This window comes from Microcebus murinus, chromosome 8 (genome assembly GCF_040939455.1).
Source record: "Microcebus murinus isolate Inina chromosome 8, M.murinus_Inina_mat1.0, whole genome shotgun sequence".
In the NCBI taxonomy this organism is placed as follows: Eukaryota; Metazoa; Chordata; class Mammalia; order Primates; family Cheirogaleidae; genus Microcebus; species Microcebus murinus.
This window is the reverse complement of record NC_134111.1, coordinates 46,466,975-46,482,278: the sequence shown is the minus strand read 5'-3', so window position 1 is coordinate 46,482,278 and position 15,304 is coordinate 46,466,975. Positions and strand designations below refer to the sequence as shown.

General features: G+C 35.9%; 1 protein-coding gene across 3 annotated transcripts in view; it reads right to left on the bottom strand.

The window, feature by feature from the left end:
• Positions 1 to 15,304, bottom strand: part of XIRP2 (xin actin binding repeat containing 2) — a 292,691-nt gene that overhangs the window by 36,950 nt on the left and 240,437 nt on the right. For all 3 annotated transcript variants that reach the window (XM_076005626.1, XM_076005625.1, XM_012757046.3), the window contains one exon: positions 14,414 to 14,548. In XM_076005626.1, the coding sequence (XP_075861741.1) occupies positions 14,414 to 14,548 (135 nt within the window). The remainder of the gene's footprint in view (positions 1 to 14,413; positions 14,549 to 15,304) is intronic.

Here is a 15,304-nt window from a genome sequence, read left to right as displayed (position 1 = left end):
TCTTTTTCTATCTAAACTTAATATATTTTATATCAATCCTATAAAGCCAGAATAATCTTTCTTAAAGGCATATTATTCATCTTACTTCCCTGTTTAAATTTCTTTGATGGCTTTTGGTTGCCTTAGAATAACTGAAAAATGCTTCAACGTGGCATAAAATTTGTTTTATTATCTGAACTCTGCTTACATCTCCAGCTTTGTGCCTCAATTATTGATCACAATATTCACAAAGATATCATGCTATTTTATCTTTTGCATAAGTTGTCCCTTTGCCTAAAATACATTTTTATATGCACAAAAAATTATTTCAAGTCTCACTTAAGCCTTCTCCACCCTCAGATGTCCTGCTTGACCATTTTTTTACCCAGGCTAAAGTTTATCACAAATTCCTGGGTCTCAATGAATCTTGTTTATATCTTCTGGCATAGAATCTGGCATCTTATACATGTATTTGTTACATGTCTGTCCTCTTTGAGGACAAAATAATGTATTACTTATCATTGAATCTTTTGTGCCTAACATATGGTGGGTGCTTAATGATTATCAGCTGAATAAAAAGAAAAAAAAACCAAACAAATATAAGGCACAGGAACCAACCTTCCTGAGTTAGTATCACATTTACTCACTTTCCTTGGAAAAGTTACTTAGACATTCCATGGATCTGTTTCTTGTTCAAAAAACAGAAAAATAATAGTGCCTATTTCAGAAGGTTATTGTGAGGAGGAAATAATATATGTAAAAACCTGGCTCATAAGTGCTACACTGGTGTGTGGTATCTTTACTTAACAAGTATTTATTGCACACTTATTTGTGTCAGACATTTTCCTAGTAACTCAGGATTGAGTAATAAACAACTGTCCCCTCCTCCAAAAAGATGGAATGAAAGTAGGTTGCGGCAATATCAATGAATTTTACCAGAGAATTTCATTGTAGAATTATGTCCAGAAGCTAATGAAGAAGCAAGTCTCAATACGTATGTTTTTTCTCTACCAAAGAAGTAGTATATTTGGGGGGTTTACTCAAAGAGAGAGAAGCAAAAAGAAGATGAACATATTATGACTCTTCCAAACTATTCTGGCACGTAGGAAATGGAGATATTCTGTAGAGACATAGCCAGAGAGTGGGTTTGTGATCACCTGCCCATTTTTTCTTTTTAATTTACAATTCATCTTTCTTGAACTGATACCTAGTGAACACTCAGTTCATAGTAATTTAATCTACCATTACACAATTCTTTTCACACTTAACTCTTTTCCTGAAAGGTACTGTTGTATGACTCCCATCTTGACAGTAAAAAACATTAAGATTTGTAGATTATTTATACTTTTATCAGTCACAGCTCCCAATTTCAAGTATTGGGGTCTGACTGACACAGAAAAGGGAACTTATTAAAGGGACATTGGGTGGCAGGGGTGGGGAGCATACCCAAGGAATCTCTAGGACACCAGCGAATAAGAACTTGGAGGGTTTGTATCCAGTCCCAGTGCAGAATAGAGTTGCAGAACTGCCTGGTGAGGGCGCCCTTGCTGCTAGCACTGAGCACCAGACATATTCACTGCTGATGCCATCAGTAGTGTGTACTGGATGTTCTTTCTGGAATAGTTATTTCCTGAGATCGGATGTAGCTAATCTCCTGCCATCAGGCATTACCAATATTGATTCTGTATGGTCTATGCTGCCTATGGTACACTGTTTATCTAGAGCCTGAGTTGGTGGTTTGTGATGACTGCAGTCTAGTTCACAGGCCTGGGGCCTAGATACCAGGAAGACTGAGGGTGAGTGTATGATATTTGCAGCTTCTCCTAGTGGCAGCTGGTTCTTCCTCATTGGGTGGTGAATAGAAGGAAGTTCAGATATCAAAAAAAAAAAAAAAAAAAAATCCATTTTAAATGTCCATTGCTCTTGCTAAGAAAATATTCTTTATAACATTGAGATCTTCTTAACTGAATGGAAACCAGTTAAAAACACAAGAAAATGAGTGCCACTAATTTTTGACAGTAGATAATATAGTAGAAAGCACTATCCAAATCTGATAATGAAACTGATTTGGGCTTATTTCTTGGCAATGAGTGTTCCCTGTGACATTACAAGAACATGTAAGAAGACTTTGAGATAACGTAATTTTGCTGCTAAGAGTGTCATAGGAGTTCCTGTTATACAACCTGCCTCCTTCTTTCACCTTCCCTCTGAGTTTATGGCAATCTCTTTTTCATTGGGAGGAGTGACATTATAAATCCTTATATAAAATCCAAAGAAAAAGGAAAAAGTATCATAAGACACATTTGGCCCTGATCTAAGCATTGCAAGTTTATTTGTACGAACAAGACATTTCAGGGAAAATATTAATTATGAGTAAAAATGAATTAATCTAATCACTTGGATTTTCTTTAAAATAAGGAAAATTAAGAAAACTAAGAAGGTAATTTGTTGTAGTGGCACTGATGAAGGTATCTACAACCAACTTGGGGAGTGGAAAAAGATTGGAGTGTCACACAAGGCTGTCGAGTTAGGGCTGAAATTTGTCATCAATTCGAGTGAGAAATAAGTCATAACTAATTTCAGTCTCAGTATCTTCACTGGTAAACTTCTGACAGAGGTTTGGGTAGTACTGGAGGAAATAGGAAGGGCTACCATGGACTGAGTGTAACTGTCAAGAAAAGTACAAAGCCATTCATGCTGGAATAACATCCAATTTCTACAAGGTTCTACCACTTTTGCATTCCACGTATTGATTACAAATGAACTTAACAAGTAAAGGGTGTTTGAGGAAGAATGCTATACCCAATTTAAAAAATACCAATGATATACCATGAATATAATGTATTAACTAGAATCCCATCAACCAGATATTTTGAAGCAATATGTTTAACATTTAAAAGCAATAAGTGATGCATTCAGCATGCATTTGTGATGTCCTTAGAGTACAGACTTGATAGCATATTTTCTTATTACCATAATCCTCTATGTAGTAATAAAGGCTACATCTTGAGGAAAGGAAGGAAAGGGAATTCAGGGAAGGAAGGAAAACTTTCTTGATCCTCAAAAAAAAAAAAAAAAGAAAGAAAGAAAAGAAAAGATATATATGATTTGATTTGGGGGGACTTTATTTACAGTTTGAAAATGATGACGCAAAATGTGGCAAAATGTGTATGATAAAAAGCTCACAAATTGAACTAAAGATTCTTGAAGCCCTTGACATCTTCCCCAAATGTTTCTAAATACTGTAATAATGTTGAATTGCTGTATTAGATTATTGTAATTTGTACTCTGGCACACAGGAATGAATTTCAAATGCCATGGCAGAGTATACTGATATCTCAGGAGGCCACTGGTATTTACCCAAGGATAAGAAGTTTGAGCTCCTGGGTCTACCTTGGTATCAATCTAGTGTCAGGTATATAATGTGCTCTGTCCTCCTGGTGGGGTGGGAAATGAAGTAGCCTCCACTCATTCCTTAAGCGATGGGCAGCATGCTCCTTCCTACACCCAGGTAGATTACTCAGGGGAGAAGGATAGAGAACAAGTTCAAGAAAAGGCTGTTAGAAGGAGATGTAATTTTATTCCTTGTTCTATGATGTTGAGGCTAGAAAAAATGAAGAATGATCCAAATGCACCTCTGTAACAGCATGGTTCTAAGGGCAGAACCTTTTAATGCCTTTTACTTTTCTCAGGCCTTGTGTTCTTTGAGGCCTTTTTTTTTTTTTAAGCATGATAATTTGCATGGATTTATGCAAATTAACAACTAAATGAGCATCCCAAAGAATTGAGAAGCTTGACTCAATTCAATCATTTCTAAAGACCCCTGAGGATGGGTTTATTTTGAGAAAAATGCCCCCAGAAGAAGTAGAAAGAGCTAATAATAGCCTCTGATGTCAAGGACTAACAGAAAACATCTATTTTCATAAAAGTAACTATGTGGAAAAACCATTTTGCAGATTTCACTAAGTTCCACAAGCATAATGACTCTATAATGTTAATGGTTCCTTTTGTTGTTATATTTTTTCTTGCTCCTCACAAACTAGCAAAATCTAGGAACTTAAAATTTTGTAGTTTGCCATTCCATTACAGGAATTTGCAAATAAAGTAAATTTAATTAGCATATTAGAATATATTGTCTACACACTTGAGAATTCTATTCAATGTAATTATACAAAAAATGCTTTTATATTTTTAAGTTAATATGAGCCCTTAGGTAGAAGAAAGGGCAATACAAAAATGTTTCTTCGATTTCAACTTTCCCTAAATGTTCACTCCCTCTCATAAAAGATGACATAAAATTCCATTATGTCAAAAGATCTGTATTTTACAACTTTATCAACATCAAATACTTTTTGAGATCACCTGTTCCAGAATGGAGACATCTCTCTGTTGTGAGCTTGTGTCTTTGAGGAAAAGGTAGAGGTGTCACTTTTTCAACAACTGGGGGCCTTGTGATGAGAACAGCTCCACCCCATTTTTCCTAAAGCTATTCCAATTTACTTTACTTTAAAAGAGTGAAAGATATATTTGTAAGTGCACTTGCCTTCTTTAAATGAAATAGAAAATGGGTTCTATGATAATTAATAGGTTTATAGAAACAGAAGACCCATGATACCATTTGGAAGAAAAGTTGTGGTAGTCGTACTGCAATAATTAGGGTAAATATAGCTCCTATGAATTCTATTTTGCAGAATGAGTAAGATGAATCATAGAAAGAAAAGCTGCCAATTTATGATATTTTTGAAAGTGCCTGAATCTGTGCTTGTAACTCATTCTGACCTCAGGGATTTATACTATCCACTGAGGCCCTGACTCCCCGAGAAAAAAGGCCAGACTACCAACCAGAGATTAGTATTTCTAACCCCCTCAAAGTCACCGGGAATATTAGTTCACTTAGTTTTTTTCAACACAGTAATAAAACCAGGCCAAATGCACGCGCTATACAGACTGAACTATTTCACCATGGAGTTTCCACAAAATACCCAAGCAAACATTCTGCCTGTGTCTTCACAGGGTGGTGTGGGAATGAGTTTCCCTTTATAATGATGTACTGGAATGGCCTGCCATTTTCCCACAGGAGAGGGAGGAGTGAATGTGCTAGCAGAATAGCTCATATACCAACAGGTTCTGCAGAAAGAAGCCGAAATAGCACGTTGCAAAGGGACCATGACTGAGACTTTATAGTCACGCCTCAGCAGACAGTTAGCAATTACCATCAACTACATTTGGGGACAGCAGAGGTTGAGACTTACAGTTTGTGGCTATAATGTAATGTGATTGATGTTAGATCATGGAAGGTGGTCTTATTATATTTTATGGGCACACTTTGAATCTTAGGGAAAATCTACACATTGGTTTAGTTATATAAAGAACAAAATGACTATGCATTTTTACTACATTATTTAATAAGGTTTTTCACTTTATAATTAAGGAAAGCTCCATGTTTTTCACAAAATAATATTACTGGTATAGAAATATCAAAGGTACAAACCCAAGAGACATTAGGTATATAGATTGCATAATCCTATGAAAATAAGTTTTAGTGAAAGATTGCAATAATTTTAAAGCAGTACAGTTTCATTTTAATTATTGGTATATCAATTTAATATACTAATAAATTCCTTAATTTCCTTAGTTTATTTTTGCTGTGATTTTTAGTTTATGTTTTAATGTTTTAATATATGTTTCTTTACTTTATATAATTGTATTATTTAGTTTATTTTTAATATTCCATTACATCATATATATGTAAAATACTACTATTTCAATATGGTTTACCATTAACAAAGAAATTAACTATGGTAGGGATATCAGTAAATTGGTTGTTTGGCTGATTGATATTCTGATTGATATTATTGTTTTCACCATGATTTCTTTAAGCCCTTACCTACTCCATATTCTCTATAGTCCCATGTTATATTCTTTGACTACAGTAAGCATCTCAAGAGAAAAATCAACATAGGTAGGAAACTGCGGCTATCAGTGAGTGGACAGCATGAGGTAGGCAGGTGACAAGCCTCAGATCAGAAACAAAGAAGGGGGGTGGTCAACACTGGGCTAATAAATCCTGGCTCAGGTTTGCACTGTCATGTTCATTAGAATGTAGCGTGAGAATTACCTGGAAAGCTATTAATATAAAATTCCCTGATTCCTGGCCATTCTCCAGAACAATTAAATGAGAATTACCTGGCTGCCTAGGAAATTCCAGTGTATATCTCAGGTTGAAAAGAGCTTAGGTGCTCAGAGCTTCCACTGAATTCCATGCCCCAGCCTAACAGGAAGGATGATTCAATTCAAATCCTTGTACAGTCAGGGTAAGAGTAGGAGGTGATATGTCACGAGCTCTGAAAGGATGCCCTGCTTTAGGCTCAGAGACATGTGAGGACCCATAGACAGAGGAATCACTGTCACTGAAACTTGCTGCCACTACATCCCTGTAGCTTCACCCAAGGGAGCCTGGAGTAGAGGAGGTAGTAGGGCTGCGTGAGTAGGTGCATTTCTAGACAGGTTAGTCTCATGCAGACCTTCATGGAGCCAGAGGAGAAATTAATGGTTTGTTGAGGCCTGAGAGAAGGCCTTTCTACCTTTCATCCTGAGAAATACAAGTAGGAAGAAAAGAGGTAGGAAGAAAAGAGACACAGGCAGACATTAAGTAGCAGGAGATAACCAGCCACAAAGTGGCAAGGAAGCAGTGCCAGAGACACAGGCTTGAAAAGCAGCAATTAAATGGGCAGTCACGAGTGTGGCAAAGATAATTGTAATTGCAAGAGTTGAGGGAAACAGTCAATTCATAAAATATGTATCTACAGACCCACAATTGGATCAGAGTTTGCATTTCTACCTCTTGCTGAATTGCAGGTAAAACCCAGTTACTAGTTTACTGCATGGCATAGTTAGAAATTGGGATGTTCCATTAATAGATAACTTCAGCAGTGGCTCGTGCCTATAATACTAACAGTCTGGTAGGCCAAGGCAGGAGGATTGCTTGAGGTCAGGAGTTCGAGACCACGATAAGCAAGAGCAAGACCCTGTCTCTACTAAAATTAGAAAAATTAGCAGGGTGTGGTGGTGCGGACCTGTGGTTCCAGGTACTCGGGAGGGAGGCTGAGTCAGGAGAATTGCATTTGCCCAGGAGTTTCAGGTTGCTGTGAGCAAGGCTGATGCTACTGCACTCTAGCCCAGGTGACAGAGCGAGACTCCGTCTCAAAAATAAAATAAAATAAAATACAATAAAATAAAATAAAAAATAGATAACATCAGTCAATTGAACATTGCATAAACCTGGTTCATGTGGATCTGGCTGCATGTGTATTACGGATGAAAATTGGTGGAGGCCATTGTGCTCTTCATAGCAAACTCTTGGTCTCCTGATTCTGTGTCAGCATTAAAAAGTTAATCTTATTGTGTTCTTCTCATCACTAAAGCCCACTCCGCAACAGGCACTAAGAGCCGTAGAGGATAAACAGATTAAAGGACCTGGCTTTGGAAGGAAAGAAACAGTGAAATATTTGTTATTAGACTTTTAATTTTTAACAGAGTGAGACTGTTATATCTAATCTGTCTATGAGCCTTATTTCTGTGTCTCTTGAGCATGGGATTTGTGCTGCTTTGTTCTTTGTTTCCCTGAGATCAAGCTGGGATCCTTATAGGGTCATTCAGCCTGTGGGAGGTTCAAGGGTGTTCACCGGCCTTTCTTTCTTTTTCTTTTTTTTTATTCCTTCATATTATGGGGGTACAAATATTGTTAGGGTTACATAACAATATGTTATATAACATATTGTTACCCTGCCCCCCCATATGCCAGAGCTTCTAGTGTGTCCAGCCTCTAGGTGGCCCGCATCGAACCCACCATGTAAGTACATACCCTTCCCCTCCTCCCCCCTTCCCCCTGCCCACTTCCCGATTACAAATTTTTTTTCAGACATTTTGGTTACAATGTATATCTTTATCTCTCCCTAAAAAGGGATAGAGGTAATCCCTTTTCCCCCACAATGCTCGCCACTTCCTTAAGATGTGGGTCTCTCCCCGCCAAATCCCACAGAAAGGTTGGGGCTGTTCCTTCACTTGTGTTGAAAGAAAAGCAACAGTTCTCTGGAAAATAAGCACCCTTATTTTTTGGTATTTCTACATAATAGTATTGTATATTGAACAAACACTTGCTATATTCTATTAAGACAACTGTAGAAATATATTTATCTCCGTTGTTCCAACTGCACAAACCAGAAAATGTCACAAGCTAGTTTTTTCCCCCTTCTACACGTCAACTAAAATATGCTGAGAAACTACAATAAATAACACACTCATACAAATGTGAAAACTCAACACCCCTTCAACCTTCCTCTTGTATTCAAATAGTATAGCCTTTTCTCTCCTGCCAGATTCAGTTTATAAATTAATTATATTTTTTCCTCTCAGTACATCTTGTCACAGTATTACAAATAAAATAATCTCAAAGTGCAAATGGTATGTTACTCAATTGCTCCCACTTACAAAACAAACTTTTGCCCATAGTGGCACTCAGGGGATCTAAGTTACCTATCTAGAGTATGTTTTGTGAATATTTCTCTCCTTGGCCTTCTGATAGGTCCAGCTCTTCTTGTCATTTCTTACAACTGGGATTAAGCACTTTTTCCTCAAAAGAAGAGCTGCTATTATAATTTTTAATATGTGCACTGGAGTTACTGACTACTTCAGAACAACATGTGCACAAAACATATACTCGTACAGGTATGATCATGTTAAACTAACTGTTAATTGCCTGCAGAGTTCCTAAGAAATGATTGTCTCCAAAACTCAAAGAACTGAAAAGAAAGCTAAGGTATAAGGCACAGATCAAGATCATCCCTCTTTGTCTTTTTACATATGCATGAAGTGTTTATGAATTACATTCTATTTTGAGAATAATTACCATTTGATTATGTCCTATCTTGGCTTTAGTGTCAATACTACTACTGATGATAATAGCCAGGGCTTATTGAACAATTAATATATGCCAGGAGATATACTAAGAGTTTTATAGGGACCATGTCATTTTTTTCTTAACATGATCTGTTAGATTATCCTTCTTTTATAGATGGGGTTAAGTGGTGCTGTGGTTTGAATGTTTGTCCCCTCCATAACTCGTGTTGAAATTTAGTTGCTGTTGTTATGCTACTGGGAGGTGGGACCTTTCAGAGGTGCTTAGGTCATGAAGGCTCCATGCTGGTGAATGAACTAAATGCCATTATGGTTGGAGGAGTGGGTTGTCCCTTTTTTCTTTGCTCTCTTGCCCTTTAACCTTCTGCCAAGTTAGAATGCAGCAAGAAGGCCCTCCTGAGATGCTGGCACCTTTGTATTGGACTTCCCAGCCTCCAGAACTGTGAGCCAATAAATTTCTGTTCATTATAAATTACCCAGCCACAGGCATTCGTTATCGCAGCTCAAAGTGGACAGTGGCTGAGACAAGTGGCTGATTCAGGGAGTCATGACCCCGCCTGTCCGATTCTGGAACCAGCACTCCAGGCTCCCTAACTTTGAGTGGTGTTATTTGAAGTTATGATAGTTATTTAAAAATATATAATTGTGTACATAATGAAAAGACAATATGAGACACATTCTTGGTTGTAGCCTGGTGTGTTGTTAGAGAGCTGGGTTAGATTGGGGCTGTTGATAGCAATCTGTGACCTTGAGAAATTATGTTTGTGGCAGGAAATGATGTCAGTTTAAAGCACTGCTATGAAATGTGCTTTGCAATGTGGATATTTAGCTGTTAAAATTATATTTAGTTTCCTAGAAAATAATTATAGGTCACCTTTAAAGAGTCTAAAACACACAGATGTCAGATTATATCTGTCACAAGCTGTCAAAAATGCTTTCTATCGACCTAAAATTGTCCAGGGATCGTTCTAAATCCACATAATCTTACAAAGTACTAATGTTTACATTCGGATTTTGCCACAGCAGATGTATGGGGAAAGATACATGTCGTCACCCAGTGCATCGGAGTTGGCAGCAGGACGAAGGTCAGGAATGTTTTCTCCTACTGACATGGATTCGACGCAATGATTTCACATGAAAGCAATTACCTAAGCGCTGGATTGTCCTGATTACTTCCAAAATTTTTGGAGCTCCATCTGCTGTTTCCTACTTACACCACTTAAGAAGAAGAAAAAAAAAATAATCAACTCCAGAAAAGAAGAGGCTTACAGGGCTTCACAGTTAATACACAAAGCTCTCCTCAGTACTGAATAAATATGGGAGAAAGAAATGAAGAAATTCACATGAAAAGATGAAAGTCAAACCCTGAGTGTGAGAATATGGTACAAAGAAAGTCCTAGACTGCTAATGGGTACAAGGTTTCTTTCTGGGGATACGAAGATGTTTTAAAATTGGATGGTGGTGACAATGCACAACTCTGTAAATATGCTAAAAAGTTACTCAATTGTATTCACAAAATGGGTGAAATCAATGGTATGAAAAATAAGGAGAAAGAAGAGAAAGAAGAAAAACAGGAAGAAAGTCCTAAACAAAACGAGACAGAAATGAAAGAATGAGCAGTTGAAAAGGAGCTTGGGAGAGAGGCCATGGTAGTTTCTAACCAATAAGACATCTATTCTTAATCTTCTCCAGCATATTTCTAAACACCCTTGTAAGGTCAATAGGGTGGATTATTCAGAATGTTCCTCCCAAATGGAGTCTGTTGCTGTGAGTGGATAAAAAGACATCTCTCTCAAGTATTTTTTTTTTTTTTCTATTCTAGCATTACTGACCTACTAATTTTTACTGGTATAGAATGCTGAGAACTCAATCCTAAAAGAAAAAAAAAACCAATGCTGATATGATATTTCTCACCTAAATATCAGCAGGAGATATGCTGAGTGGTTTATAATCCCTTAAAGAGGATGGTGTTTCATTCATATCTACTAGAAATAGTAATGGTTGTTTTGAAAAGCGGCATCCAAATGGGTGATGTAAACAATGTTTAGTATTAACTAGTAGGACAACTTAATTGATTCCCTAACCTTTTCTTTGAAGAAGCTGACCCCCACCCCACATACCTCTATCCCTCAGGGACCCAGAGTGGCTCCTTTTTCTAATTTTCATAAGGATACTCTGCAGGCTAGCAGTGATGCTACTGTTAAACAGGCAGAACCATAAAGCATGGCAAGTCTAGAATACCTGAATGGAACATCATCCTAATTTTAAATGAATGTTCTTATATCTTGTATTCCATTTCTTCTATTTCAGAGACCCTTTCAGTAGATATACAACAGTTTGATCTATCAGCAAACAGAAGGAATCTTCAATCCCATAGACAGCTTAATTTTGAAAATTTGTTTAGGCTAATTACTGATCTCCTGAACAAACTTTTACCAAATAGTCACTTAATTAACCAGAAACATCTCAGTTTAATACATTAGAAAGCAAAGAGGCAGATTGGACTTAATTATTACACCTTTTGAAATGATTACTAATTGTGACATTAAATGTTGTCAGAAATCCAAAATATTCTTTCTTTTAACTGTAATTAAACTTGATTTCCAAATTAATATTAATTACTATATGTCAACAAAAATAAATATTTTCTGGCCAGGGGCAGACTTAGCAGAGATATAAATCTCAAGTATTTTCAACAGTAAAGAAATAAAAAACACTATCAGAGATGACAACAACTTAGGTAAAGACAGAATTAACTACCTGTTTTTATTAGCAAACATCTTGCCCATAATCCCTGCTGATAAAAGAAATGATTTTTAGAATGCATTTAGATAGCTTTAAAAGTTTTAAGACATAATTTTCCTACATTTCCCCCTCTATAAACAAATTTGACATTTATTTCAAATTTCCAGTAAGGATTATAAATTAAAGTCATTTATTTTTTAAGGTACAAATGACTTTTCTTTCCTTTTCCCACAGACTTCTGCATGCAGTGGGTATTTAATAGATGGGGTTTAGCAGTTTATTCTTACCTGTGTTCTCTTTGTATTGTAATTATATTGCATTGCATTATGGCTTAGGCTTATACATTCCTCATGGAATTATTGGTTATTATTAACATGTCTAAAGGTAAATAATGAAACTGAAGTTTAGAGAGGTCACTACAGTTCCAGAGTCATACAAATATTGACTTCTAGTGCATGGTTTTTATTACTTTCACACATATCAGTATTTCACATTCACAGAGTAGGGACTATATCTTATAATAATAAACTACATTTGCAAGGAGCTTATAGTGGATACATATTTCCATTTGGTTTTATTTTTGCCCAGCATATATTCTCCGTTGATAACCATATGCTGAGAATGTCTACTTAGATAAACAAGGTGCAGAAGTCTACGCCAGTGAGCATCCTCTGGCCAGAGCAGTTAGTTCCACAAGGAGCGTGTGTGCTCCTTTCAGAGCCAATTAGATGCTGTAAGGCTTTATCCTGAGACTTCTGGAAAAGTATTCTCACTCTTTCTCTGCATTGTTTTTACTACTATCTGGGGTAAAGCTGGGTGAGAATGCAGCCAACTCAGAGAAAGCGAGGCTGAGAGGTTAAGAAAAATAAATCTGATAAGGTGATACGTTTTTTTTTTTTTGTTGTTGTTGTTTTGTTTTGTTTTTTAAAAAAACAAACACTTGTGTAGTGCTTACAATGGGCCTGGCAATGTTTTAAGCACTTTACAAATATTAATTCATTTATTCCTCTAAACAAACCCATGAGGTAGATACTATTATAAACTTGAATTTACAATTTAGGAAACTGAGGCACAGAGAAATTAAGGAACTTGTCTAAAGTTACATAGTTAATATGTGAAGTAGCAGGAATTTGGACCTAAGTAATCTGGCTTCAATATCTGTTCTCTTGGCCACTACGCTAGGACGATATTTTGAGACCTTACATCAATGGTAAGGTGATACATATTTAACAGTGTGTTCTTGAAAGAAGGAGGGGAAAGAAAAAAGGAAGGAAAGAACAAATGAATGAAGGAATCTTTGATTTGTTGCATTTGCCAGTTTCCCCAGTGTGAATATTCTTGCTGTGGCTGATTCCAAGCTGTTAGCATGATGTCATCTGGTTTGCAAAATTCCCCCGAATTTAATTGTTAGGCAGTTTCCCTTCTAGCGTGAGGCCCTGTGCAACTGCCCAGGTCACACATCCATGAAGGTGGCTGTGGGTCTGTGTCACTCAGCTGGTAAGTGGCAGAGAAGGCTTATGAACTCAGATCTACATGTGCCATAGCCTGTAATTCCATACTCTTATTACACTGCTACCTTGCAAAGCAAAGGATCTGTAAAATCAGTATTGACACCTCTATGTAGAATTTATTTAAATTACTGATAGTAATATTTTGTATTGTTGACCAATTTCAAGCAATCACACATCTACACTTGATTCACTGAACAACTCCTATTTTTCAACAACTATATATAATACAAGATCACATGTATGCCCATTCTTAATTTCTTATTTATATTATGTTTTCTTTAGGTGACATTAGAAAGAAATTTTGCCACAAATTTATTGAACTACCTATATTGCACACTTTTCACTTTTCAAACAGAGCCAGAAAAAGGAAACAAATAATATTTCACATATTAGATTTTTAATCATTCTACATTATATACTCCCCTGTCCCCTGCCATACATAACACCCAATTGCTTTATTTTTTAAACTTTAGATGACTCTATATACCCTGGAGATTTTAAAAAATAAAACATATCCACTTTTATTTCTCACTAACAAATTTCAGAAATACTCCAGTTTCTTCCTTTCTCATAGAGAACATGGGCCCACGTATAGCTGTTTATAGTGCAATTTCTATTTTTCAAAGTGCAGAGCTCAGTCTAATGATTTTTATTACTTGGATTCTTACATTCAAAAATCATTATATCCCATGACATTATTTTGTGATATATGATAATGAAGTAATGAAATGGAAAATAACTTTTATGTAAGATAACATTTAGAAGTTGTATAATGTGGTTTTATGTAACATCTGGGTTCTACTACTCAATTTTTGATGATTTAAAAAAAAATAGAAAACTCCCCACTACAATAAACAGCTGAATAATGCTTCAAATTTAATCTATGCAAACAACCAGCAGATAGTTTATCGTGAATTATAACCTAGAAGCGGAAGCTTAATATAAACATTGCTCTCAACATTTCTATTTACTTGTTGACTAATTTAGGCTACTTAACTTTCATTTATTTCTGAAACATTAGAAGATGAAAGGAAGAACATTCCAGCATGGTTCTCTAAAAATGTGGCAAAATGCTCCAAGAAAATAAATCAATACATCGATATGCTTTAAAGATGATATTCTCAAACATTTGAGAAATAAATTTTTTGTTAATGAATAATGAAAACAAAGCGTACCACCAAAGAAGACAGGTTTCTACAATTGGCAAGGAATGAGAGCATTTGAACCATATATGACTTATCCATCACTCTGAGTAGTATTACCTGCTCGGATCTGTTCTGCTGGTGGTATTGGTGCTGAGCAAATGCATTACGAGAAGAAGTAATTTCATCCTCAAAGTGTTTCTTCACCTTGGCCAAACCACCGGGCACTGTGCACATTTCTGATTCTTCCATCATCTAGGATGATTTAAGAAAAGGGAACATTCAGCTTTAGGCTACACAGCATGGGATGCTCAAAGCTATTTTTAAAAACAGCTAACAATTATTGAGGGGCAGTGTATTAAAAAATAATAATATACACAATTATTTCAGTAGGTCTTTACTGAAAACCTTAATAAAAATAGTCTCTCCATGTCGTTTTATCATTTATCGGTCTTTTGATATAAAATCAGAAGAATCTTCTAAATATTGAGTTAATTACTCTTATCTCAGATGAATTTTGATGTTTGGGGATTAGACTTATTAGATCAATTAGAACATTAGATTGTTCTCTACTAATGCAGACTAGTGGATATTAGAATAATGCATTCAATTTTAACCCTCAATAATGTTGTCACTAACATCCTAAACATTGATATAGGTGAACACATTATTAAGAATAATTATTAAAATAATTTTTACTTACTCCAAATTTTTTTAAAATTATGAACGATAAACAAAATAAAGAGCCCTCATAATATTCCCTGTGCAAAAATACTAATAAAAGTAATAATATCAGCTACTTAAGCCATAGCTAAGTAATTTTGTATGTCATACCTATTATGTCATTAAATGCTTCTCCATATTCTGTGAGACATGGACATCTATCAGCCACATTTTAAAATAAGGAAATTGATGGTAAGAGAAGTAAGACAGATGTTAAGTTCTCGCAGCTAGGACGGAGGTGTTGGCATTGGAATCTGAATTCACATCTATCTTGTCTTAATCACTAGC